The sequence below is a fragment of the Syzygium oleosum genome, unplaced genomic scaffold, assembly GCF_021117445.2.
Source record: "Syzygium oleosum isolate NSW1041296 unplaced genomic scaffold, Sole_v2.1 Sole_v2.32, whole genome shotgun sequence".
NCBI classification, from domain to species: Eukaryota; Viridiplantae; Streptophyta; class Magnoliopsida; order Myrtales; family Myrtaceae; genus Syzygium; species Syzygium oleosum.
This window is the reverse complement of record NW_026607516.1, coordinates 3,250,784-3,276,906: the sequence shown is the minus strand read 5'-3', so window position 1 is coordinate 3,276,906 and position 26,123 is coordinate 3,250,784. Positions and strand designations below refer to the sequence as shown.

The 26,123-nt window shown below is 43.4% G+C and overlaps 5 protein-coding genes across 11 annotated transcripts; 3 read left to right on the top strand and 2 right to left on the bottom strand.

The window, feature by feature from the left end:
- The first annotated feature begins 5,620 nt into the window (after positions 1–5,620).
- On the top strand, positions 5,621–8,228 carry LOC115686984 (transcription factor MTB1-like). The gene has a single exon (XM_030612431.2). It carries the CDS (start codon positions 6,085–6,087, stop codon positions 7,933–7,935), a length of 1,851 nt encoding a protein of 616 aa, XP_030468291.2. The 5' UTR covers positions 5,621–6,084; the 3' UTR covers positions 7,936–8,228.
- A 1,030-nt stretch (positions 8,229–9,258) lies between these two features.
- LOC115686985 (retrovirus-related Pol polyprotein from transposon TNT 1-94) lies at positions 9,259–12,874 on the bottom strand. 2 transcript variants are annotated; one of them, XM_030612432.2, is made up of 4 exons: positions 12,511–12,874; positions 11,667–11,772; positions 10,575–10,665; positions 9,259–10,356 (listed from the first exon to the last, which is right to left on the bottom strand). In XM_030612432.2, the coding sequence occupies exons 1-4, from the start codon at positions 12,820–12,822 to the stop codon at positions 9,462–9,464; spliced, it is 1,404 nt and encodes a 467-aa protein (XP_030468292.1). In that variant the 5' UTR covers positions 12,823–12,874; the 3' UTR covers positions 9,259–9,461. The 2 variants fall into 2 exon arrangements, with proteins under 2 accessions (XP_030468292.1, XP_056160390.1); XM_056304415.1 differs by lacking the exon at positions 12,511–12,874 and adding an exon at positions 11,893–12,424.
- Positions 12,875–13,591: 717 nt separating this feature from the next.
- Positions 13,592–15,594, top strand: LOC115687022 (cyclic pyranopterin monophosphate synthase, mitochondrial). 4 transcript variants are annotated; one of them, XM_030612488.2, is made up of 3 exons: positions 13,592–13,790; positions 14,079–14,219; positions 14,450–15,594. In XM_030612488.2, the coding sequence occupies exons 2-3, from the start codon at positions 14,118–14,120 to the stop codon at positions 15,038–15,040; spliced, it is 693 nt and encodes a 230-aa protein (XP_030468348.2). In that variant the 5' UTR covers positions 13,592–13,790; positions 14,079–14,117; the 3' UTR covers positions 15,041–15,594. The 4 variants fall into 4 exon arrangements, with proteins under 4 accessions (XP_030468348.2, XP_030468349.2, XP_056160378.1 ...); XM_030612489.2 differs by having other exon boundaries at positions 13,592–13,816; XM_056304403.1 differs by having other exon boundaries at positions 13,593–13,790; positions 13,989–14,219.
- Positions 15,595–17,314: 1,720 nt separating this feature from the next.
- On the top strand, positions 17,315–20,405 carry LOC115687021 (E3 ubiquitin-protein ligase SINAT3). Its single transcript, XM_030612484.2, has 3 exons — positions 17,315–17,875; positions 18,947–19,333; positions 19,875–20,405. Exons 1-3 carry the CDS (start codon positions 17,657–17,659, stop codon positions 20,235–20,237), a joined length of 969 nt encoding a protein of 322 aa, XP_030468344.2. The 5' UTR covers positions 17,315–17,656; the 3' UTR covers positions 20,238–20,405.
- Positions 20,406–21,831: 1,426 nt separating this feature from the next.
- On the bottom strand, positions 21,832–25,987 carry LOC115687051 (calcineurin B-like protein 4). 3 transcript variants are annotated; one of them, XM_030612522.2, is made up of 9 exons: positions 25,730–25,982; positions 25,159–25,344; positions 24,601–24,683; positions 24,437–24,496; positions 23,894–24,002; positions 23,681–23,733; positions 22,949–23,029; positions 22,747–22,859; positions 21,832–22,242 (listed from the first exon to the last, which is right to left on the bottom strand). In XM_030612522.2, exons 2-9 carry the CDS (start codon positions 25,259–25,261, stop codon positions 22,188–22,190), a joined length of 657 nt encoding a protein of 218 aa, XP_030468382.2. In that variant the 5' UTR covers positions 25,262–25,344; positions 25,730–25,982; the 3' UTR covers positions 21,832–22,187. The 3 variants fall into 3 exon arrangements, with proteins under 3 accessions (XP_030468382.2, XP_030468383.2, XP_056160380.1); XM_030612523.2 differs by having other exon boundaries at positions 25,737–25,982; XM_056304405.1 differs by lacking the exon at positions 22,949–23,029 and having other exon boundaries at positions 25,730–25,987.
- Positions 25,988–26,123: the final 136 nt, after the last annotated feature.

Here is a 26,123-nt window from a genome sequence, read left to right as displayed (position 1 = left end):
TGTAAACCTGCACCAAACCGAGCTCGGTCTGTGACGCCACAACATGAGTACGAGACCATATGACACCTTGTTTCAGGCCTCGGTTGTGCCTTGACTCATGGCCATAATGCAAAACAATAAGCACACGTGGAAACTTCAAGCATCACAAACAAGGTCATGACTCGAGCCCAAACGCGCAACACCACGTCCTAACCAAAAGATAGGGAATTCACTTACTACTCGGGTCACGGGTGGTCCTTACAAGGGTGTTCGGTGATGGTGAGGCGGGCGAGAGGGAGTGACCGAGAGAGAAACCTAGGGGGTGACCGAGAAAGAGAGAGAATGGCTAAGAGAAAGAGAGAGAGACCAAAGGAATGTGTGTGTGTGCCGGTTTGAGGGAAAGAAGAGAATGGGTGATGGCTCTTCTATTTATAGCCAAAGGCTTCAATGATTATCTTGCCAAATGGTCCAATCATTTTCATGGAAGTGGCACCTATTAATAGAGGGAGATCTTATCCAATCTTAGACCCAATTATTTGTTGATCCAATTGGCTAACAAGTGTCCTATTAGGATCATCATGCCCTAAGTTTAGGGTATGTGAATCACCTTATGCATTAATGATCAAGGGAACACCTAAATCTCTAATGATGGTTCCTCTAATAATTCATTGACTTGGTCTTCATTTCTTCTTGTTCTCCAAGCTTTTGGGCGTGTGGCTCCTCTAGAATACTCAAGAACTTCTCAATTATTGGAGATCTTATAAGATAAGATCCTCACTAATGATTAGCCCTCAATTATTGGTTCAATGTTGACTTGGTCTATTCGGCTTCTTGCTCTCCAAGCTTGGCTGAGTAAGGCTTGTTCTTGTTCATCAAGGGTACCTAATAGTTTACTAAGGACAACCGGTTCATGGCATTTAAGCATAACTTCCGAAATCCTATTGTGTATGTCCTCCAAAATCCATAATGATACTTAGCAAAGATGAATAAGTAAAGGGGAATTTACGGAACTAAAACGATCGACCAATCTATTTGAATCGAGGTTCGGTGTAGGAATATTTTCAAGTATGACCAAACATGACTGAGCCAAAATCCGAGTTAAATGGTGCAAGGTTAGGTCAGCCGGACTGACCATGCGCGTGGCCTATCCAGTCGGGCCGAACCGGGGGCAAGGCTTGGCACATTGCCGGGCTATGTGGGCGCAGGGCCGGGTACAGAGTTGAGTGCACGAGCATAGTGCTGGGCCGCACGAGCGGTGCGCCGAGTGCAATGCTAGGCCACACGAGCGAGGGGCCGACATACAAACCAAACACTTGCATTGGCTCATGGATAGGCACAATGCACGATCTGGGGCCAAGTCTGGTTGGCACGGTATTAGGTCGGAATCGGATCTGATGGGCACAATACCTGGCACAAGGATCGGGCATAATAATTGGCACATGGCCTGGCACGTAGCTGGTCCGTGGCCTAGCCGACGGGTACAAGGGCCGGTCCATGATCGGGCACAAGGCCTAGCCAGCGCGGCCGGCACGAAGCCTGGTTTGCGACCAAGCCACTGAGCTCTTGGCCTGGCACATGGCTCGTCCATGGCCTACCCGACTCAACGTGTCGATCCATGGCCGATTCGCAACCAGTCCACGTTTGAGTATCAACGACCCATGGTCGACCCTCGGTTGTCATGTAACCATGTGGAATTAAGTACTACGAGATTAATCCATGGTCATCCGCGACTGATGCATGGTTGTGCGGAATCACCCGCGACCGACACATGCCGACATGGCACTGATCCATGGCCGTCCTGGACCTTCCCACTAACGGCTTTTATGGTCGAAGGGTCAATCCACAGTCATATTACTCTAATTGACTTACGTGATCGGGGCGTCATTTCATTGTCGATCTTATGGCCAATCCATGGGCAATCTTTCGATCGAATCATGACCAATCCTCAGCACACTCATTCCGACCATGTTATCTGTTTCATTACCGACCCTTGGACCGAACCGTTCGCCCATTCCATTACCATTTATCTTTGGTCGTATTGTCCCAAATTGAGGATGTCATAGCCTCCCCCCGCCGTTCGCTGCCACAGTCCGCCGCCCGCCATCTGCCGCCACCATCCGTCCGACATCCACTCGCCGGCCACCGGATATGGAGAAATTTTGTGCCGTTATCAAATAAATTTTTGTTTCGGGAACAGAAATTTTGTATCGTTATCAAACGTGTTTTTTTGCTCAGAAACTCGTCCAGGAACATAAATCGACTATTTCTGGCCAGAAATTAATTTCTGAGACAGAATTGTTGTCATTCGCAGCCCAAGTAAACGAACAAAAGAGTAAAAGGAAAAAAATAACCAAGAAAAAGATCGGAAGTCACGCGGAGCTCACGTGACCGCCGAGCGCCGAGCACGTTCTTCTCACCCTTTTTTTTCGTTCGTAATTAGGGTCGTCGTGGTGTTGGGGGGGGGGGTGGGCCCCGCTGGGCTGACGTCAAAACCCATGTGCCCCTTCACGGGCCCCCTCTCTCCTTCCTATCCCGTCTCGTGACCGACGAGGAGGAGGAGTCGATAAGATTCGAGACACGTGTCCCGACCCAGTCGCACCTTCCCTCCCACGTGGTAAGCGTGCGCCGTGGGTGACGGGGTGGGGTAAAAAAGAAATGGGGCGATGGTAAAACGTGTCCGACTGCTCTTCATCATCTCGGGAGGCGAGCGAGAGGCGGGAGGGTGGGCCCCACGCGACGCGACAAGGCAATTCCCGCGGCGGTTTACAAAGGGGGACCGGTCGCGTCACGAGACGTGAAAACGGTGGGGAGAAACAGCACTCCTCTCTCTTCTTCTTTTTTTTTCGCTCTTTTTCACGGACCATGAATTTAAGTTTCCTCTCGGCGCGAGAACAAGGACAAAAACGAGACGACCATCTCTCTCTCTCTCGCTCTCTCTCTCGCTCTCGTCGACGAGAAGGGAGGAAGAGAGTCGCCCGAAAACGCGTGAAAGGACGGGGGCCTGGGGAGGGGGCCCACCACCGTCCCTTCCCCCCCCCCCCCTCCTCCTCCTCCTCCTCGCGGGGGGTGGCGAACGAATGAGGAAAGCCGGAGGCGGGGGAGGAGGAGGGCACGAGTCGTACATGTCGTTTCCCGCTTTGCATCGCGTGACTTCTTTCTTTTTTTGACTTCGTTCACGCTTATCACGCACGGCCGTGTAAACGCGAATACGAGCCTCGAAAACACCACATGCATGACTTTCAATAAATATCATCGTTCCCCCACTCATGAATTATCATTTATATTTGGACAAGAGTCGCGAAAAAAAAAAATCATAAACCATGCTCATTTTAACACTTTCACCCTAAATTTAATATCTCAAACTTGCACTTGTGTAACACGTTTACCCTCTTCCGTCAGAGTAGTTGTGGTGAAATAAAAACGACATTATCTTGATTGAAAAATCATCCGACATAACCTTGACGGAGGATAGATATGCAACATAGGTACAAGTTTGGGATTGTCACAAGAAATATTTTATGTCACAGTCGGCATAATTTCGGATCTTTGACGTCACAATTTTTTTTTTGAGGATCAATATGTCACGGGAGGCACAATTTAAAATTTTTTGTGGCGTTTTTCCTTTGTAGATTGGATTTTGGTGCTAGATAAGTGTGAACACACACACATATACAAAGGACCCGAAAGACGCTTGCGAAATTGCTCTAAAAGCTCGAGATAGTAGATGAATGTGTAGTTTTAATCTATGAATATTCTAATGTTTAATCTTTTGTTTTTCCCCAGCTTGACTTTACAATTAGGATATCCTTAATTGTCACCTTAAACTCGACATGGATTGCTCGGCCTCATGAGGCCCGCCTTTCTCTATCTATTTTTGTTGTTTCACCGAGGCGGGTGGGGATGATGCCCCCAAAAAGAGAGAAGCATCCGTTCTCCGTAGAAACGACGGCCAGGATTCATTCGACGCGGACCAATCATCCGACGCTTTGACCCTTTGACTCGGGGACCCACCCGAGGGTAGCCTCGTCCTTTTCCGCGTCCCTGTGACGCCCCGTTCAGGATTCGTACCTTTTCATAGTACCACCCGCTTGGTCTGGGCATCTTCGAGGAAATTAAGGTAGGAAAGAAACGCATCATGCGGGGCTGAGCTGCTCGCAAAATTAGATCGTGGGATCTTTTCGACCCCAAAGAAAAAGAAGAAGGAGAAGGAGAAAAAGAAGAAGGAGAAGAAAAAAAAGGCGAATTTGCATGGATTCATATTTTCGACCGGACACGCAACGCACGAACAGCACACCGTCCTAAATCATGGAGGGAGGGAGTGACGCGCAAAAGTCTGCACGAACAGTGTTCGATCGATTGTCTCCTCCACATGCCAACGTGACATTTAATCATACATCATTCTTTTCTTTCAATAATATTTCGGACCTTTCGAGTTGTTTGGTGGATTTTATTTTTCCCCGATATCTCCGATATCTATGAAAGTTTTCGTTTACGCAAACCATCCCAGTGGATGCACATGATTCCCGAAAAGAAACACAATTTGCTCTAAAAAAGCATAAACCTCCAAAAGAATTATTCACGGATGATTTATTGTTGAGATGCACGCGCGAATTGTATCGAGAAAAGTCTTACATCGCAAAGTTGGTGTGATGTGAAACAGTTAATATATCCCAGTAAAGTTAGGTCCAATCGGATATATTGATTGTCTAGAACTCGGGTCCTTTTTTTTTTTTAATGAAAGTATTGGAATTTTGTTGCGCGCTCTCGGCAATATCTAATATTATAAAAGAAAAATTTATGGGAAAATATCGAATATTAGGGGGGAGGGGGGGATTAAGGGCAGTCACAGGTGGTTCATGTGCGGATAGTAAATGTGGGGGGCATGAGGTTCACGCAACCTCATGTGCGTGGGTGTGGGTACCCACAAAGCAAAGAAAGAGAGGATAAAAAAGCGACATGCAGAAACAGTGAAGCACAACAACACAAAGGAAGGACATTAAAATCATCACCACCATAAAAAAAACAAAAAGAAAGAAAGAAAGAAAAAAGGAGGAAATAACGCCGCAAATAGAAATAAAAATAAATAATAAAAATAAGAGAACAAAAGAGAGAGAGAGAGAGAGAGAGGGAGAAAAAGAGAGAGACCGTGCTTAACGTGACATCGTTTACTGCTATAACAACACTGACCTCGTTTTAAGCCCCTTTAATTAAAAGCCAACCCCTCCCCTCCCCTCCCCTCCCTCAAAACCCCGAAGTCCTCCCTAATCACGTTTCCCCACCACCACCACCGCCCCCCCCAAACTAACCACGGTTACTCCCTCACCCCTAACCCTAACCCCGGTTCCCCCCTCCCCCCTGCCAGTTTCCTGGGCTCCCAGAGCTTTACAAATTCTCTCTCTCTCTCTCTCTCTCTCTCCCTCATCGTACATGCCTACAAAAGAGAAAAAGCTTAAAGCACCCAACCCCCCAACCCTGCTTTCCTCCATTTTTTCTCGTACCCATTTTAGCCGAAACTGTTCTGTTTTTCCGGCCGAAAGAATTCCTCCATCCTCCTCTTCGCGCCCTCCCCCCACCGAGAGCCCCCCCCTGTGTGCGCGCGCGTGTTCCTCCCGCTCTTTCACCCGGGAAAGGAGGAGAGGAAGAAGCTGCACGAATTCCTCCACTCCCTCCGCGCGCGCGCGCGCGGGCAGTCCGCGCCGCCCGATTGCGGCGATTGTCTCATGATCCCATTTGACTCCCCTGCTCCTGCTCCTGCTGCTGCTGCTGCTCCCCTCCCGCCGGTTCGTATCTCGTCTGGGATTTCGTTTTGCGCTTTTTGGTTCCGGTTTCTCAGTTTCCTTTTCCCCTCCCGGTTGTTATGCTTCCCTAGCGGTGGTAATCGAGATCTGTGAATTTATAGCCATGGCCGACGTTGAGGGGGGCAGGATTCGGGGGGATTCCTGTTTATCCGTCGAATGCGTGAGGATTTGGAGTTTTCCGTAGTAGGAAGCGAGGGTTTTTGTGTTGCTTTGGTGGGTTTCGCTAGCTGAGATTCGATCTGGGTTTTCGAGCTTCGAGGGATTTTGTGGCGAGGGTCGTGGGTTTTTTGTTTGTGCGGGGGTAGGGATGAAGATAGAGCTAGGTGTTGGGGATGGGCCTTGGAATGATGAAGAGAAAGCTATGGTTGCTGCGGTCTTAGGAACCCGGGCGTTCGATTACTTGGTGTCCAGCTCGGTTTCGAATGACAATCTCCTGATGTCCATTGGGAGTGACGAGAATTTGCAAAACAAGCTCTCGGATCTCGTGGACCACCCCGACTCTTCCAACTTTAGCTGGAACTATGCCATCTTCTGGCAAATTTCTAGGTCTAAGTCGGGGGATTGGCTGTTGGGTTGGGGGGATGGGTCCTGTAGGGAGCCGAAAGATGGAGAAGAATCCGAAGCGACTCGAATCCTCAATTTGAGACTCGAGGACGAGTGCCTGCAGAGGATGAGGAAGCGGGTGCTGGACAAGCTGCATACCGTCTTTGGCGGGTCGGATGAGGACAATTACGCGCTTGGTTTGGACCGGGTGACGGATATGGAGATGTTCTTTCTGGCGTCCATGTACTTCTTGTTTCCCACGGGAGAAGGGGGTCCAGGCAAGTGTTTTGCTTCGCGGAAGCACGTATGGCTGACGGATGCACTCAAGTCGTCCTCTGATTACTGTGTTCGGTCATTTCTTGCAAAGTCTGCGGGGATTCAGACAATAATTTTGGTTCCGACTGACGTTGGGGTTGTAGAGCTGGGTTCGGTTAGATCTGTACCCGAAAGCTCGGAGGTGTTGAAGTCCATAAGATTGTCTTTCTCGGCAAATTCATTCGCGCTGGCTAAGCCAATAGCAGCCTTACCCGTGACGAACGACAAGAAGGACGAAAATGCCCCCTTCTCCAATTTGGCGCTGGCAAGTAAGGGAGAGGGAATCTCCAAGATATTTGGGCAGGAATTGAGCACAAGTAACAGTCATGGTCATGGCCATGGCCATTTTAGGGAGAAACTCGCCGTTAGAAAGATGGACCCCAGGCCTTCGTGGGAAGCTTACCATAACGGAGGTAAACTCGCATTTTCAACCCCTAGAAACGGTACCCATGACGCAAGTTGGCCTCATGCTCATGGCGTAAAACAGGCGAGTCCTGTCGAATTTTATGGTTCTCAAACCTCGGCCAGTAAGCTAGAGGAGCGGATGAATGGTGGTAGGAACGATATTGGGTTGAACCGCTACCAAGCACAAAAGCAGGTGCAAATGCAAATCGACTTTACGGGTGCCACTTCAAGGCCTTCTGTGATGGCCCGACCATTCACCGCTGACTCTGAGCATTCTGATGTTGAAGCTTCGTGCAAGGAAGAGCAGGGTGGGGCAGCGAACGAGAAGAGACCAAGAAAACGAGGCCGGAAGCCTGCAAATGGAAGAGAAGAACCTCTCAATCATGTGGAGGCAGAGCGGCAGCGACGCGAGAAGCTGAACCAGAGGTTCTACGCTCTTCGTGCAGTGGTGCCTAATATATCCAAGATGGATAAAGCTTCCTTATTAGGAGATGCCATTGCTTATATAAACGAGCTTCAAGCAAAGCTCAAAATCATGGAAGCAGATCGGGAGAGGTTTGGAAGCACTTCGAGAGATGCATCAGCTGTCGAGGTTGATGCCAACGCGGAGCAATCGAACCAAGCTCCGGATGTTGATGTCCAAGCTACTGCTGCCGATGAGGTCGTTGTGAGGGTCAGCTGTCCTTTGAATTCTCATCCCGCATCAAGAGTCATCCAGGCTTTCCAAGAGGCGCAGGTCACCGTTCTCGACTCGAAGCTTTCGACAGCCAACGACACTGTGTTTCATACATTTCTGATAAAGTCGCAAGGGTCTGAACAGATGACCAAGGAGAAGTTAACTGCAGCATTTTCCCGTGAATCCAACTCCTTAGAGCCATTGTCGTCTGTTGGCTAATGGGCGATGTTCGCTTATGCTATAGTGGATAGGCGTAATACATAGGGAAAGCCCCTTTGGAAGCTCGATCAGAGTTTTGGATTGCTGCAGAGTTTCCTTAAGAAGTGGTTGAGCCAAAAGGAGAAAAATGACTTCCTGTTGACCAATTAGGACAGCAAATTTACTTTCATTTTTTGTTTTTTTTTTATGGTAAACAATCCTCTCATAAGGAAATATTCTTGAAAGTTGAATTGAGTCTGTAAGTCTATACCATTTGTGGTTGTTCTGAACATTAATATAGTTTCTCTTTATAATTTTTCCCTTTTGATGGTTTACCCTCAGTTTTTGTATTCACTTTCTTTTCGTTAATACTCCTCAGTTCGGGTTCTTCGTCGAATTATCTGTAGTTTGAAACTTTGATGTAGTACTTACAATGGAAGATGAGGAATCATTTTGCATTTAACATGTGAACGAAGCAGTTGAGTTTCCAGATTGCCCTTTCTTCCATTCGGTGCACTATCTGCGCGGACTTTTTTTTTGTCAGTCTTGGTCCCTGAAGTGCTCTTCCACTGAAGCGGAAAGCTGTCTCTGTCGCCTGATCAATTTTGAATTCTTCGAAGTCAGTTTTAACCTGAAAGTACTAACACGTTTATCTCATTTGCCACAGTCGATCTTTATCACGGCCTCTGCTTTCTAGGAGGAATGAATCTGAGCCTGCGAACTGACGTGTCCTGGTTACTTTCACAAAAGAAATGTGCGCCGAATGTTTCGTTTCGTCAAAGTGTGTTCCTTGTGGGCTGCGTTACCAGATAACAGCAAGAGGGGCTCGCATGGAGCATCGCAATGGCATGAATTTAGGTAACTTGCAGCTATTGAACACTGGAGGACAGTTGCACCGAGAACGTATGGCGGCACGAGAATTGTCACAGTATGTCATCCTAGGCATCAAAGACTACAAAACCCCTAAATTGGTTCTACATGAAAAAGTCAAATTGCTTATCACAGGCTGGGAAAATATAAAGTTAATCAGGAAAAAAACAAAAAGCTTGCTGTGTGAGCATTATGCGAACAATGGCACAATTCCAGTGCCAACACTTTCCTTCAACCTTTTTGCTTTTGGGAAGCAATGCTTTGCTTCAACCTTGTCCAAGAAAAAGTAGAGACACTCACTAAGTTGACATGTATCTGCTCGCTGTCCAACACCAAAATCTATATTTGTGAATGAAAATGCTTTAGATTGGAAAAGCGCAAAGTTGGTGATTTCTTTATGCTATTAATCTCCCTATACTTTTTTCACAGCAAGTGCCAACGCCAAAATCCAATATAATACATTGAATCACCAACTTCGAAAGTAAAGCTATTGGATAAATGGCAGCCCTCAGTTGAAAATTTCACGGCAAAGTGATCTCCTAATTCAAGTCCTGCAGACAACGGCTTCAATGCAGAAAAACAAGCATGTATACAGAGTGCTACTACTTGGAAGCGCTGTATATCCAAAAATTACTCTAGAAGTGTCATCGGCAATGTCTCACGTCTGTTTGTGTAGTTTAAGCGAGATTTTCCGACTCTTTTACAATATTAGCTTCCTTGTCACTTTTCCTACTTCGGCAATGCTTCGAATAGTGTCCCTTCTTACCACAACTATAGCAAACCACCGGCTTGCCAACTGTCTCAGACTCTCTTATTTTCGGAGATTTTCCAGAGTTCCTTATACTGTTATTGCTGGATCTAACTTTCCCTGATGGCTGAATACCATGAATATCATGAGGTTCCTTGGACTTGTATTGATTGTGCAACTCTTCCTCAACCCTTAAATGATTCATCAGCACCTGGAAAGACAAATGCTCATAGTGCATCAACTTCAAGCAGAAATCCTTCCAAGATGGAGGTAGTTTAGATATGATGACACTGACATGGAAATTCTCATCTACCGAAATTCCAGCAGCCGCAATTGAATCTGCCATTCTATTCAACTCCTGGACTTGCTCAACGACTGATTTACCATCAACCATCTCAAATTCAATATACCTTTTGACTTGCAATCTCTTAGTCCCACATTCTTCATAAAGATAAACTAGTCTTAGCTTTTCCCACAGATCTTTTGCACTGTGAGTTTTCTGTGAGTACTTATAGAAGAGATCATCTGACAGAGAACTCAATATGTTGCGACGGCAAATGTAGTCGTCATTCATCCATTTCTCTTCAGCAGCTTTTACTCGAGCAATTTCTCCACTGCTTGCTTCTGGTATTAAATTGGCCACTGGGCGTGGATCAGTGAGAACATATGCAATCTTTAATTGCTTCAGGAAAAACTCCATCTGTTCTGCCCAGTGGTGATAGTTCTTTCCATCAAAACGATTAATCTCAATGGGTACAAGACCCTGAACTAATGTGGCCATTGAGTTAGAAACATCATCGAGGGCAACATCAATGGTTTGCGGCCTGCAGCAATCAATTGATAAAAACCATTCAATGGCCAATCGGCAGAATGTTTTTGTAAAAAGAGTGCTCTTTGATAGAGAATGGAAACAAGTATTCACTTATCATTGTGTATTGGTCAGGAGGAATCACATCACAAGTGTGGAGGATTACATCCCTGAGCCCTGACCATTATGAATATACATCAATAATCAGTTAGATTACCAACATGATATTCTCACCTTAATTTTGACTCCATCTTTTTAATGGCTTCCTCTATAGAAGGGAGACTGCTGCTCAAAGCTGACCATTGGTCTTTTGTTAAGTTAATTCCTAGAATGCATCAGAACAGGCTTAATATTTGCATAAACACGCTTGATGGCAATAAAGGGAAAACTACAGATCCAGCAAAAACATGGACAAAAATGCTTATAAAATTCAGAAAAACATACAGGACTGCAAAAATCTAGAGTGACAAAAGAAAAATAAGATAGCAATGTACAGCATTAACATTTATGACTAGGCAGTATAACAAATAAGCAAAAACAGTTCTTGGACCTAAAGATAAGTTATAGTAATCTTCTCAGATAGTTCACGGATGTGTCATCCTTCCATATAGGCTTGAGACGAAGGTAATGGACGTTGGATGAGCAGAGAGAGAGAGAAAGAGAGACCCATCCGTGCAACAGTGCTCTAATGCTTGGAGACATAGAGAAAAGGGTAAGTAAATGTATATCAGACACTTCCTTACTTACTATGCCCATCTCACACTCATAACTTCCACGTATCTCTTGCCTCAATAATATGATCATATTTGACATATTGTTGTCTTCTACACATAAAAATTCCCAAGCCAATGCAAATCCATAGAAAGCTCCAAAGGAGAGACCCATCCGTGCAACAGTGCTCTAATGCTATGGGATTTCAATCTCAGCACATTACAGTAAATATTTATAGTTAGAGGTTCAGAGGCCACCACAACACATTTATACAACTTTACGCAAAGAGCAGCATTATGGAGTCAATACAAGAGAAAGAGACACACAGTGTTGATAGAAACCCACAGAATTATACTGAGACAAACATACTCTTTAAGCAAAAGTCACTGAAGCAGTTGGAATTGCAGATCTTAACGACATAAACACAAGTGTCAATTATATGCAGCATCAATCAGTGATCAGATAAACCATTGTCATCAAACCTTAGGAAAGCTCACAGGCAGCAAAGAGTAAGAACGCCTACTCACAATTATTATACCTGAACCAGCTAGAACAAAAAGACGAGCATCATTGTAGATGTAGATAGAGGAGAGAATGTTATACATGTGCAATCACCTTTAGCACTGGGAAAATTCTTTCCATCTTTGATATAGTAGTCCCTTATCGATACCATATTTGTGCCGTTATAATCTTGAAGAGCCACATACCTCCTATCTGACAGCTACACCAACATCAAATGACGATTTAAAAGTTGTTGATGTGGCTTATCTAATCACAGAATGCAGAATAATCAGTCAGCCACAAGAGGAATATAATGAAAATGTCACTAGTCAGTACCAACTGTTTTAACGGCAACGCAAGTAGAGCCTTTAGAGGTTCTGGAGCTAAGTCCCAATTGCCAACCAAGGAAAACCACGAAAAATCCAAGGAGAGACATTACCCACCAAGTGAGAATCTAAAATGTTAGATTTACAACTGCATGTTGCACTTATCTACTACTGCCAAGTGAGAATCTACAATATTGGATTTACTACTGCCGATTGCACTTTGTCTACTCCTCACCAATCTTATTCAGGTGTTACTTGCAGCCGCAGGGCTTCTAGAGTAAGGATTCCTCTTTCATGCACCCTAAGTTAGCCTCAGCAAACTAGACAGCTACAATTCAAATTTGCCTATAATCCCATTTTCTTCAGCTAACAAAGAGACTGCATCTGATAAAGCTTTTGCAGAACTATCATCTTCGCCTTTTCGACTGTCCGGTACAAGAGATGCTTGTGCGTGCGCAATCCGAACCTTAAAGAAATACATATAGGCACCTCTTCGCAAACCCGGACAGCCATGGCTTTCGAACACGATTTATGCAGCTGAGTTCAATCTCACCAATGAATTAGCAGACAAAAACTAAGTGACGACCAAGAAGTTCACTTCCTCTACAATGCCATAGGGTTTCACTTTCAACCTCACAAATGACGCGTCCTCCACTTTCGCCGAGCTCCATCTTCACTTCCCTCGCCTGTGCTGCCGCGGCGACCTCGCCGGCCTCCCCTCGGACGTCCGGTTCGCCCCCCTTGCCCCCGTCCTCGCCCGCAGCGTCGGAGAGGAGGAACGACTCCAGGACGCTTCGCACCAACTTCTTGCTGTCGATGTCGGAGAGATCGAAGCCTAGCTTCTCGGAGGCCTCGTTCCGGAGCTTGAACTCGGTCATGGCTTCCATGTCGGCGCTCCGCAGGATCGCCATGACCGTCTCTTCGATCTTCTGCCTCGTCTCCATGATTGTGGTTGTGGATGGGCGGGAGGAGCTTTTTCAGTTTGAGCTCTCTGTCTCTTACCGAGCCCCCATTATATATATCCGGCGCTTTTCCTATTTAAAAAGGAGTTTTTTTTTTATTAAAGTATTCTAAACGAGGGTACGAAGTACTTAGTACTTTCATGTTCTCAAATAAGAATCTGAAATAGATCGTGTCTCAAATAAGGATCTGTAGTACTTTTATTTTCTCAAATATGGTTCTGAAGTAACTATAATAGTTTCAAATAAGAGCCTCATCCGGCCGACCAAATTTCGGCAAGTCAAAAGCATTTTCGTGAAAAAATATTTTTTTAGTTAAAATAGATTAAAAATTTAAAAAGTTCAAAAAATAGAGAGAAAAAAAAACAAAGGGAGCAGCCCTCCACTCCCTAGCCGGGGCTCTTGCCCCACCGGCGATGGGGCGGTGGCCATAGGAGGGTTGGCCGACCTCCCTTTTACTTTTTTTTAACTTTAGCTTTTTTTTAGTTTGTTTTTTATGAGAAAAAGCTCAAAAGGCCAAAAGAAGAAAAAAAAGGTAAAAAATCGAAAAAATTAAAAGATGAAAATGTCCTTGATTCCAATGAAGTTAGGCCTTTTATTGAGATTAAAGATGATCACTTCAAACTTTTATTTGAGATAATATTTACTTTAGATCTTTATTTGAGAAAATAAAGATACTTCATATCATTATTTAATACAAGATCCATTTTAAGGTCATTATTTGAAAAAATGAGATTACTTATTGTTATCTGTATTTGGAATTTTCCCAAGTAATTATTGTTATCTGGATATATCTTCGCTACATGTAGCGGCACAGCCAATAACCATCTTCTACCCTGCAAGAAAAATGAATGCGGGATCTGCAACTAAGTCAGATAGGCTCATAGACATTGAAAGACTTCAATAATTTGCAAGAAGCTTACCAAGAATCGACTGCGACGTCCAGGTGTCAGGTGTGTACCTTTGATGGCGTTTGAAGGTTTGGCTTTCCTGTTTCCTTCCTTTTGCTTGAGTACAACTCTGTTCGCCGGTCGCGCCCTCCACCTGTTTGCTAAAATGCTCGACTGCCATGAAATGTGCTTCTGCTTGCCCGGAGAGTCGTATAGATATATGCATCTCTAACGAAGCTCTTTGACTTTGACATCGTCTAGTGATTGGATGGCGGACTTGGCTTGCGTCCTGCTTCTGAAATTTTAGTTTAGTTTCCTCTCACCGGCTATTGCCCGCTTATGTTTCTCCAGCTTCTGCGGTAGTTTGAGCTCTGGCGGAATCAAGCTAGCATGTTGCTTCGTCGACTTTCCGCAAAGTTTGCTGCTTTGGCGAGACCCTTTTGCAGTAACACCAGATGTGATCTAGCCGGAACCATTGCCGAACTGAATAAGGTAAGGTAAGGTGATCTATGTCCAGAAAATTGAGAGAAAAATAACAGTGGTAACAAGGTTCGGAGGCAGACAACGATCACATTGATGGAGATATGAAATACATAGGATGCATTTTCCTACAGCTTAAAACTTGATGTGATCGGCTGCCCTCTTGATTCGTTGTTGTTATTTAGTCCGTTATAACATTTTGTTGGAAGCTAACATGTTTGGGGATACGGAATTCGCATCAGGAAATGGAAGTTGTTTTTGGTGAGCGGCCATCAAATGGATTTGGCACTTCTACGGCGGATGGCGTTATGGCACAGGAAACCCAATTTACCTCTCAAGGATCTGAAGTGGGTTTAGGTGGCTTGACGCATGTCGGCAATACAGGAGAAGCTCAAATGGTCGATGTTTCTCCCAAAGTAATTAGCAAGCGAACTGCCACTGCCAGCTGCAAAGTGATGCTGGGGAAGAAGGTGTTCGATTTGGTGTCCGCCAACCAGATGGCCAAGGGAGATGTCCTGAGCGTGGCCAAGATCGCGGGGATAAGTGGGGCGAAGCATACAAGCAACCTCATTCCGCTGTGTCACAACATCACACTGACTCATGTTCGCGTTGATCTGAAGCTGAACCCTGACGACTTAAGCGTGGAAATAGAAGGGGAAGCTACGTGTTCCGAGAAAACCGGGGTCGAGATGGAAGCAATGACAGCTGTGACCATCGCTGGTCTTACAGTATATGATATGTGCAAGGCTGCTTCAAAGGATATCCAGATTTCAGACGTGAGACTTGAGCGCAAAACTGGTGGGAAGAGCGGGGATTGGTCTAGAGGAAAGTGATGGTATTTGGAGGGATACATCCAGGCAATGCTTCATTTTGGCGCTCATATAATGAACATTGGTAAGATTGCCACTGATTCTCTGTTTTATAGCCAACCTTTTCTTTTACATCTTAATGTCGTGGACTGCAAGGATGGGATGAATCATCAAAGTCGCGGTGTCCCTGTACGAGGAGCTGCTTGTATCTTAGGATTGCTCTGCATGGTGACCTCATAGTGTCCCTGTACGAGGAGCTTCTTATGTGTGAAGGGAAGGGAACTCTGTTTTATACACTCATAGCAGATTCTTGCTCAGGATCAAGTTTTAGGGTTGTTGGCAATTCAGTCCATTCGTTCTTTGTTTCTTTAGACATATATATCCTCTAATAATGTGACGGACCAGATTAACTCCAGCGTGAGCGCAAAGACCTCCTCCTTTGTTGCTAGATATACCAAATCATTTGGTAAAAAACGTTTGTGTAAATTACTTTTCTTGACCATAACACTAATTTTAGGGTGAATCTCCAGTTGAGCAACGATTGAACCTATAAAACGTTGAAGTAGGAAGTTTTCTTATCTTCTTTCTACTCTTACTTATTCTTATATTCTATTTATATATAGGGTTGTTCCATGTTTGTATTTGTCATTTGAAATGGTTCAATAATTGAAATAATGAGATTATTTAGAATTAAGTGTTAAGATTACACATTGAATTTATGGTAGTAGATCCACAATAAAAAAAAAATGTTTGCGATTGTTCCAGAAGAGATGAAACAAAAGACACGGTAGAGTTAGGACTGTTATTATATGATGCCTACTGTTGTGGTACAGGAAGCTAGAAACTCATACGATTTTTCTCTTTTCGTATATTTTTCTAGCTATATGGATTCAAGCAAGGCCAATTGAGTTAATAACAATTTTGTGGTCAGAGTCGACTTGACTCGACCATGCACTCGAGGTTGATTTATCAATATTGGGCTCAAGTCAACTTAGTTTAGTTTTCAACGAAGGTGAGCTTGACTTGGAATCAACTCAATCAGCAAGTAGAAGTTTAAAAGCTCAAGCTAGGTTTGAATTCGCTCTGGAGCTTGAATTCCTAAAGCACAATATGTACATTTGAAAGTACTAGTGGTTTAGAATATTTACATATATGTCACAAAACAAATAATTAACTAGATTATTGGATTAAGCTTAATCAAGTGCTCGAACTTGACTCCGACTCGAGAAGAAACGAGTTGAATTCAAAGTACCGGAAGAGTCAATTTTGAGCAACTCTCAATCAAATAGCTTTTGAGCGACTCCTGAGTATGTTTTGGCCCTTGTAACTAAGAAAAAGTGAAATAGCTTGACTCACTAATACGCCTTATTCTCTCGCGTTTATGTTTAGAGCAGAAACACCCATCTCAAAGATTGCGAGCAAGTGCAATTTTGTCATAGAGTTTATGAGAGAAGCTGAACTCGAACGGAAGAACTTTTTCCAATAGCCGTTTTCATGAAATTGCAACGGGATTTGATCCCCCGGCCTAACCTAAACGCCCTGACTTGCTCAACCTCGAGCACTCATTCACCGTCGGGTCAGACGATCGGCGGCATTTTTCAGAGTTAATGGGAAAAATCAAGAACTCGAACGGATACGAGAAATGTAGTAAGTACTGCTACAGAAGCAGTGAACAGGGCTTGGACAAGGGTCAGTCATTTGTGTAGCTTTTTGGGGGATGATTGGTAGCTCAAGACAGGTGCGGCCGAAAAGTAAAAAGGGAAGTGCTCTCGCGGCAGGGGAAGTAACGTCGAACCCAAGTCTTGAATGATGCCAAAACCCATCCCTCTTTGGGCGATGCCCGTAGCAGGTGGGTTAAGTAAGTTCAGATGAACACGACTCGTTCTTCTTTCATTCCTCCCTTTCTTGGAGGCTCCTCGCGACACACACGAGAACATCGGCAAATGCAGCAGCAGCTCGACACCGAAGTTCGGACGAATGCAGACAATTTCGCTGCTCGACCCCGTGTGTTCGAACGATGCAGACGCCTTTCGTAACACGACCCGATGTCCGTACTGGCTGGTAGTGTAATAACAAGAACAAGAATCTACATAGACGAAAAAGGGGCGAGAATATAATTCGAACAGATTAGCGTCAGCCAACTATTTCAATAATTTTAGTGTTTAAGTAATCTAATCCCCTCCTTCACGAATCCTCACGATCACCATCCACCCACTGGGGCCCTTCTATTGAGATCGATCTTTCTCATACGCGACACGCACAGCGCGAGCACAAACGAAAGACACACACACATGTGCCGGTCTCTCTGCCGTCGGATTTCGCTTCTCTCTCTCTCTCTCTCTCTCTCTCTCTCTCTCCCTCCCAAGCTGTTGAAGAAAGGAACCTGCTTTTTGCAGAAAATGTGTTTCGTTTCTGTAAAATTTTTCACTCCTCATCACCACCATTCTTTGAGAAATCAATACTCACTGATTCTCTGAGGGGGGAGAGCCAGACATACCCATCGTGTACTCGATTCAAAAATCGAAACTTTCCCTTCTTTTATCCTCTGCCCCTCTTTCCTGGTTCGGGTCGGGCACCTGTGAATCCGACAAATTCGGCGACTTTCCCACATTTCCGAGCTCAGATTTTGTCGGAGTTTGAATGGAAGCCGATAGTATCGAATGCGTAACGTCCCTAGATGGGACGGACGAAGATGAGATCCAGCAGAATCCCCTCCACCATCTTCACCAGCAATTCCCTTCCAAGTCGTCTCACGGCAATGGCGTCGTTTCCTCTGCGATTCTTCCCAGCACCACCCGCGTCCACGAATTGCTCGAGTGCCCAGTATGCACCAATTCGATGTACCCTCCAATTTATCAGGTCATTCTCTAATTTTGACCCTTTGGGTCAACGGGTTTCTGCGATTTTCTGTTCACAGGGTGTTTTCTTTTCTGTGCTGCTTCATTCCTCACCTTTGCGGCATTGGTAGGTGAGTATGTCCATCAATTTGTTGGATGGTGTTTGAGTTGATTAGCCGGTTGATTTCGGCTTCAATTTCAAAATTGATTTTTTTGTATGAGATAATGAAAGTTTCTGGGGTATGACTTTGTGAATCATGTGGGCTGTGGGATGAAGGAACCCTCTTGGATTATATGAAATGAGCTGGTGAAATTTTGGTGGATTTGGCTTTATATATAATGGTGTGCTCTTGGGGGATTTGGCTGCTGCTGGGTCAAAAGTAACTTCTTGAAACTAAAAATGGTCCCTTCATGTCTCTAGTGACTTGTCAAAGTTGCTTCTCTATGATGTGAACTTGGTTATGTCTAAGGTCGATTTGCTTGTCGCTCTTGCTGCTCAGTATTTTGGTGAGAGAAATGCTTGACTTGAACATCCAGATATGAGAGTCACTCGGTACTATAGTTCAAGAAATAGAAAGAATTCCAGATATATCTGCTGCCTTTTCAGCCATAATGAGGAAATTCCATCAGATAAACTCTTGCTGTTTCTCAGAAATCAGGGCAGTAGAGAGGGTACTTTTCTTGTTGTATCCCTTGCTGAGCTGGAGCATTGTAGGTAATCATCCCTTTTTTATGTCTTTCGAGGCAAACGCATCGAAATGAAACTTTATTTTCTTAGTTGTTTATCTTTTGTTTTTGTTGTTCATCTTGATTATATCTAGTTTGGTGCCCTTAAAAGATGATATTCTACCGTTTAGTTATTTAATTAAAGCAATACTTCAAGAGTACCGAAACATGTTATCTTTATTGGAAGGTGCCAGTTTTCATGCTAGCTAAACTTATGTATTTTCAAGGACTGTTTCAATATAAATGTCGCTGTGCTTTCTAGTAACATTGCTGAATATTTCCTCCGGATGTTGTGAACTTAGAGAAGCAGCTCCTTCATGAATGGGGTTTGTTTGGCTAAACAATCAATGCAACTTTCTTCTTGCAGTGCCACAATGGCCATACACTTTGCTCAACCTGTAAAACCAGGGTTCATAATAGGTGTCCCACGTGCAGACAGGAACTTGGTGATATAAGGTGTCTTGCATTGGAGAAGGTGGCAGAATCACTTGAGCTGCCTTGCAAGTACTTCTCTCTTGGGTGCCCAGAGATATTTCCTTACTACAGTAAACTCAAACATGAGACTATTTGTAACTTCAGACCATACAATTGCCCGTATGCCGGCTCAGAGTGCTCTGTCACTGGGGACATTCCATTCCTAGTTGCTCATCTGAGGGATGACCACAAAGTGGATATGCATTCTGGATGCACTTTCAACCATCGATATGTGAAGTCTAATCCGCGCGAAGTAGAAAATGCGACATGGATGTTAACTGTGAGTATTCACTCACCCATGATCTATAGGTCTTTGTGAGGAAAAAAATGATAAAATCAGCTTTAATTAATGAAAAGGTTTCTCAGGGTTGCTATAAGAAGTGCAGTCGCATTATTGGGAAAGGATTTAATTTCAGATAATTAATCATCAAAAATCATCTGGAATCCTCCTTTCTTTCATAACTTTTTTCATTCCTTTTAACATCGAAAAGTACATCATGCGGCCTTGTCAACATCCACACACTTCAGAATTACTCTGAGTTTACTCTGTTTACAGTGAGATATGCTTGTTCAGTCGAGTTTTGAACTATTATTGACTACTTTAAAGTGCCGCTAGTACTCATAACGATAGAACTGAGTCTGTATGCGATATTTACCATATAATTGAACTATTTGAAGTTCAGTACTTAACTGCAATAGAGTTTTTAAGAGAGTTAATATGTCCATAAGTAATTCCTAAACTATCTTCCCCTGCATTCTGTGAATCAAAGCTGTGACTGAATGCCCATGTCCAAAACCATTTTCGCCTGTCATATGTTCAGGTCTTCCACTGCTTTGGACAATACTTCTGCCTCCACTTTGAAGCATTTCAGCTTGGAATGGCTCCTGTTTACATGGCATTTCTCCGTTTCATGGGTGATGAGATGGAAGCTCGGAACTACAGCTACAGCTTGGAGGTTGGGGGGAATGGTCGGAAACTCATATGGGAGGGCACACCACGAAGCATAAGAGATAGCCATAGGAAGGTTAGGGACAGCCACGATGGTCTAATTATACAGCGCAACATGGCACTTTTCTTTTCTGGAGGGGACAGAAAAGAGCTGAAACTTCGGGTTACAGGACGGATTTGGAAAGAGCAGCAGAATCCAGAAGGTGGGGCCTGCATACCCAACCTGTGTAGCTAGCATGGTTTGCACTCTCACTCTCTCTTTCTCTCTCTCTCATGCGTGCTCTAAGGTGGTGGAAATGTAGTCTTCTGACAATTCAATCTCAAGATTTCTCTAACTTTGTAAGGATGCTGGAATGTATTATATCCACGAATTGTTAATAATGTTTTTCGTGATTCTGTGCCATGATGATGCATTAGTCAATGTTGTCATAGCAAGAGATCATCAGGTATATCAAATGCGAATACCGGAACACGCTAGCTACTGCATGCACTGATATACCTCAGGACCTATTGCTATTACCCTGTAACATGGCGTCTTCTCCCTTGAGCTTGGGTTGAGAAAGACTATTCCCACATCGTAGTCAAAAAATGGGCACTCGTGTGCCCAAAAGTCTTGCTGGAGGAAGGATCTCATTGGAGTAAAGTTGTTTTCTCTTCTTGTTTTTTTCTTTTGGTGAGTCAACCTCATTAACCCAATACTAAAGGGAGCGGATGAACTACTTCCACCACCATACCAAAGAGACAGTTGTGATCGCTAGATCCAATTTGTTCGTTTTCTTTACCTTTCCCTTTGACTTACTGAACCAAAGGTCGAAGGAAGTGACTTTCAGGAGCTTATTAAAAAGAATCAACGACTTTCAGGAGCTTATTAAAAAGAATGAACTGAAGAAACTGGTTCACACATGGCTTGTAGTCGAGCCAACAATCATGAATCAGAAGTAGCTAAATAATGTGTCTGTGTGTCCCCAACAGAAATGAATACAAGCTGTGTCAATTTATGGTTGGGGAGGTTGTTGTACAATGAAAGACACCTTATCCTTTCTTGAAGTTGCACTTACCGCACTCTGGCCGTTTTCATTTGTTCCTTTTACTCACGCAAGTTACATAGCCATTCAAGCCAAGTGTCAGCTACAGACTTGTCAACATCATCAGGAATCCTTATCAGATCGTCTCAATCTGGTTCTTTGTTCTAAAGTACGTTAATGCGCTTCGAAAGTGGGCAGACGAAAACAGAGGGAAAGAAACAACCGTTCTAGATGTAAAAGTTTGTCACTTCCGTCGGAGTCCCAAGCTCGTTCCTTCATTTGTTGTTTAAGGAAAACGTACAACTGTTGTTTCTTCCTTCTCAAGTCTTGGATTATCAATGTGGTAATGATTATGTTAGGGGAATGTATCTTCTTTCCACTATCAATCCCATTCGGTTGCATGCCGCAACGGTTGGTGCCTGTAAGTTGTCTGCATTCATCTGTGATTCGACCTCGACAAATCCCTAAAACTCTTTCTTTGAAATATAACATGAAGTTGCCTGTTTTGGTGTACAATCATGGTTTATATCAGGTGTGAGTTTAGAAGTTCTTCACAAGAACCACCATGGGTTCTCCATTATATAAGGTTGTCAACCACCAAGGAATCATATAAAACTACCTATTCGTTACATAAGACTCTTTTCTCTGTTTATGGCAATTATATATTGGCAAAACCATCATATAGTTATTGCTCCCTAGTTACGGCACTTATACCTTTCAAATCAAATGCATTTTTATTCTGCTCCTGTGAGAATTCATCTAAGCCCCAATAGACCGGACGAAAGTTTTGTGCGACCAGATATGTCAACTGGTGGAACTTCAACCTACATAATTAACAAAAGGTAATATGAAATGCATAGCTGTTGCCATTTGGCTTTAATAGGAGCCAACCGGACTAGGTGGATGAAACAGACAATGCCTATTTGGGAGAGAAAATATTCAGTGGTTAGCCTATTTGGGACGTTCTTTCGTTTGAGTACAAGAACAAGGCCTAATTAAGGTTTTAAATCGTGAGAACTAGTTCCTAAATGAAGGGATGAAGAACATGCAGGATTCATCCCTCTCCACATTTTCAGCATCTTCTGGAAAAAAAAAACGGGCTTTTTCTTGAAAAGGAGGTCATTCGGTTGGAGGTAACCTGTCGCTGTAGCCTACGACTCCTAGTCATGTGCTTCACCTGGCAACACAAAGCTGGGAAATGATGTGGTTATGTCCCTGAAAAGGCATTGAGAAGCGAACTTAAGTAAGCCAGTTGGAAATAGCAAACTTGTCTTTGACAATCCTTTGCATGAATGAGAGTTAATTTACAACCAAATACCATATATGAGTCCTTCATGACCAGAGGGTAGTGAACTAAGGACTTAACAGCAGAAATGAAAACCCAAAAATAAAAAACATAAAGGAAAGTAAATTCAACATCTACGAAATCCATTAAAAAGGAGGCCAATTTCAACAATGCAAAGCATGCCAAGATGCTAGTTTTTACCCAAAATTTTTCTCTGAAAGAAATGAATGAGATTATATCCTGGCTGAGCACGTGTAAACCACACAAATGAAGTAATTGACGTGCTTCAGATACAGAAAGATGCTAATTCTCATGATAATGGCCAAGAAAACACAGGGTCAAGCTATGTAGAAAGATGCTACTTCTATACACAAGTGCATAAGATCGGATGAGCAAACTTTTATTGAAAGTGATGTTATTGACATCTGACGTACATCAGATATGGAAGAGTCATGTTCTTCAGCATCAAGGGGTTCTTTGCCACATACTCTTTCCACTCTTCTTCATCAATTCTTCCCTCGCCTTTTGCATCTGCTTCCACAAATGTCTGTTTAAAGAGAGCAAGTAAATAAGCAAGAGAACTAGAAAAGACAGAATACTTGTTATCATACACACTACATAGATGTCGTTCTTTACCTTGTCCACAATCATTTCTACAACATCATCTGATAGATTTAGCTCAGATTCACTCAAAAGGGCCAACACCATTTCTTTCAACTGTAAATATGCCAAAATATATGCTTAGTAAAAGAACATGAAGACTTATAATTCATAGGTAACAAGTAATTAATTTCAACAATTTTTTTTACTGTTTACTTTTAAGTTTAGAAGCATGCGTCGAGTATGCCAGATCCTCAGTAGTTTCGAACCTAAATTGCTAATATCAATAAACATGAAAGGATCAATCACAGTGTCTAAAGGATCAAATTGGAAAGAAACTTTGAAGGAAAAGTTTGTACATCAATGATACCAACCCCCGAGGTTTCATTGATTAGGATCGGAATACTACAAAGATTGTAGCAAATCAAGATCTAGGTTAAGAGCCATACGTTTAATAGGTTGCAGATCGTACTTGGATTGGGATTTCAACAGTCAAGATGGCATCAAATCGAGAGCATCCAGTGGCCTTACTTTTTAAAGATTATTTTTGTCAAGCACTTGGGATCGAAATCAAGAGTTCATGTGAGAATAAGTATTAGCAAGTTTTTACATGGTCAATTGGAGCACCTGTGTAGATGAGAGAGAGAGAGAGAGAGCTCTCCCCTTTTGGCCGGAAGAGGATTCAAAACTCATGGAGAAACAATCTAAACAAGTAGTGAAGCAGCCTCATCTACCTCATGTTGAAGCATGTTGGATTAATATGCTTACCTCCACCCGTTCGATGTAACCAGTCTGCCGTAGATCATACAATTTGAAAGCATCTGTCATAAAATACAACCTCCTTTTAGTACTAGCAAATGCATAGCATGAATTCTGAACCGTAGAACTAAAGAATATAAGGTACTCAGAGATTGAACATCCCTGCGGAGAGACTCATAAAGGTCATAACACCGTAAGAATGTTTTCTACTCTGCTTCTTACATGAAGCTTTGACTGCATAAGGAGTTTTTGGGTGGAAAACTGACAATGATCGAACGAATTCGCCAAATTCAATGTGTCCATTTCGGTTGACATCAAAGAGATCAAACATCTGCAGAAGTGGCAGGGATATGCTAATTATGGAAGGCTAATTCACGGAAAAAGAAAAAGCATATTCCCCATAAAATGATACAGAGAGATAAAAAGTATAGTTGTCAAATGCATAATACTCATTAAGAGTGACTTTTGCTGTCTTCTGCAGTTAATTGATTAGTATCCATACGTGACAGCTGACACAAAAAGAGGCACCAAGGTACTTATTGAGCACATGCTTAGCTTTTTCACCAACAGAATGTGTTGCAGTTTTAACTTTTGGCTATGTCATGCTAACATTTTCCCTTAATAAGATGACCTAGATTTTACACAATTCTTCTACTTTATTATCTCTTGGATGCACGTCAAAAACCTTCTGTAGACTTCGAGCTTCGTAGCAGGTAATTGGCAGCAGAAAAGACGTATTTTCCCCAACGAGGTTAGAAATCATACCCTATCCAGAAAAAGGCTCCTCTTCTTGCTATTTTGAAAAAGTGCAAGCTGAAGTTCTTCCTAGCACACAAATAGAAAGAAATGTTAGGTCAGACTAGGGTAGAATACACTGTTGTATAGATACCATTTATTTCTATCCCCACGCGTGGGAGGGAGCAGGATACCTTGTGTATAAGCCCATCCTTGATCACAGAAGTGCTTAGCTTTTTGAATAGCTCATACAAAGATTCCACTTCACTAACAGTAACTGCAGGTGACACAGGGTCTGTCAATTACCAGCAGCCTCCAAAAAAAGGCATAACAGAGTATTAACACATATAGGAAACTTGATAACTCATCGCAAGCTAAACTTCCAATCAACTACATTTTTGATACCTTGATCGACCAAGGCGAAGCATGTCATCCTCTAAACTAATGCTCATGAATCTATAGAATATTTGCAAAAACATCAAATGAAATTTGTTAGCAGGTTTAAAGGAACTTGTCTATGGTCCATGTCCAAGCAGCAAAATGAATTGATAAATGAAAGTACACCATCCCTTTCTAAATTTCTTTCTCTTTTGGGATGGGCAGAGAAGTGGTAGGAAGGAGGAGGGACCTAACAGTGTGCTTCAATGCATTATCAAGTCATGAATGTGGCTGCTCGACAAAAATGGTTACAAGATTTCGCCTTGGAAACTCCAAATAGGCAAGGATAACAAGGGGATGAGCAAGGCACTCACAAGGCGTTTCAGAAGCAAGGGAAATATGTTCGGCCGATGCACTTGATGGTTCGGCTTCAGGTGTGGCACTCTTGGTGGCGTGCTTGGAGGGAGCACAACCCATTATTTACCAAATTAAGCTCCAGTCCAGCTCAATGATTAATTCCTATGCAACAATGCTCTTTCAATTAAGACAAAAAGAATTACCTGCCACAAGAACACCAGTTATAGACTGACCCATTTGGCATTGGCATCAAACTACAAAGTAAAAGACTGACAACACAATCAGCTTCACACGACAAGCAATAAGCATTCATGGGAACTCCCAGCTTTCCCTACAAGAGAGCACATAACCAATTTTGCATGATACTAATACTCAGGTTAACAAGTAAAAGACGATGAAGACATAACCGTAGATGCATGGGATCGTGGGAATTAATAGAAAGACAAAGAACCTGGGTCCAATCAGTGACAGTCAAGCCATGGTTCCAACTTATATTCATCATAACTACAACAGAGCTCGCTCGTTTTCATGTAATGGGTGTTTTTCTTCCGGAGTCTTGAGTACAGGAGCGAAGCAGAAAAGCCATACCACTCACTCCGGAACCCGAAGACAAACTCGAACCCAGAAACAGCAGGAAATCGTTTCTGTCGCGAGCCCACGAGTGATCGTGTTCCAACCTGGCTCCGATGCGCCTGAATATCTCACCAAACTTTTCTTTAAGCAGTAAATGAAAGATCTCTTTCCGGGTTAAAAAACCCACGAGAGCCGACAAACGAGGAACAGGTGGCGGTGTCACCTTCCCGGGACGGCGGCGGGTGAAGCACGAAAGTCAGAGGTCCAAACATCTAGCGGGGAGTGCGTGCGAGAATGGCGAATGAATAGTGATAAATCGTACAAATAAAAATCGGCAAATCCGTGTATAGGTTTTATATATATATAATATGCGCCTTGTAGAAAGGCAAATGAATTTTGGTAAACTACA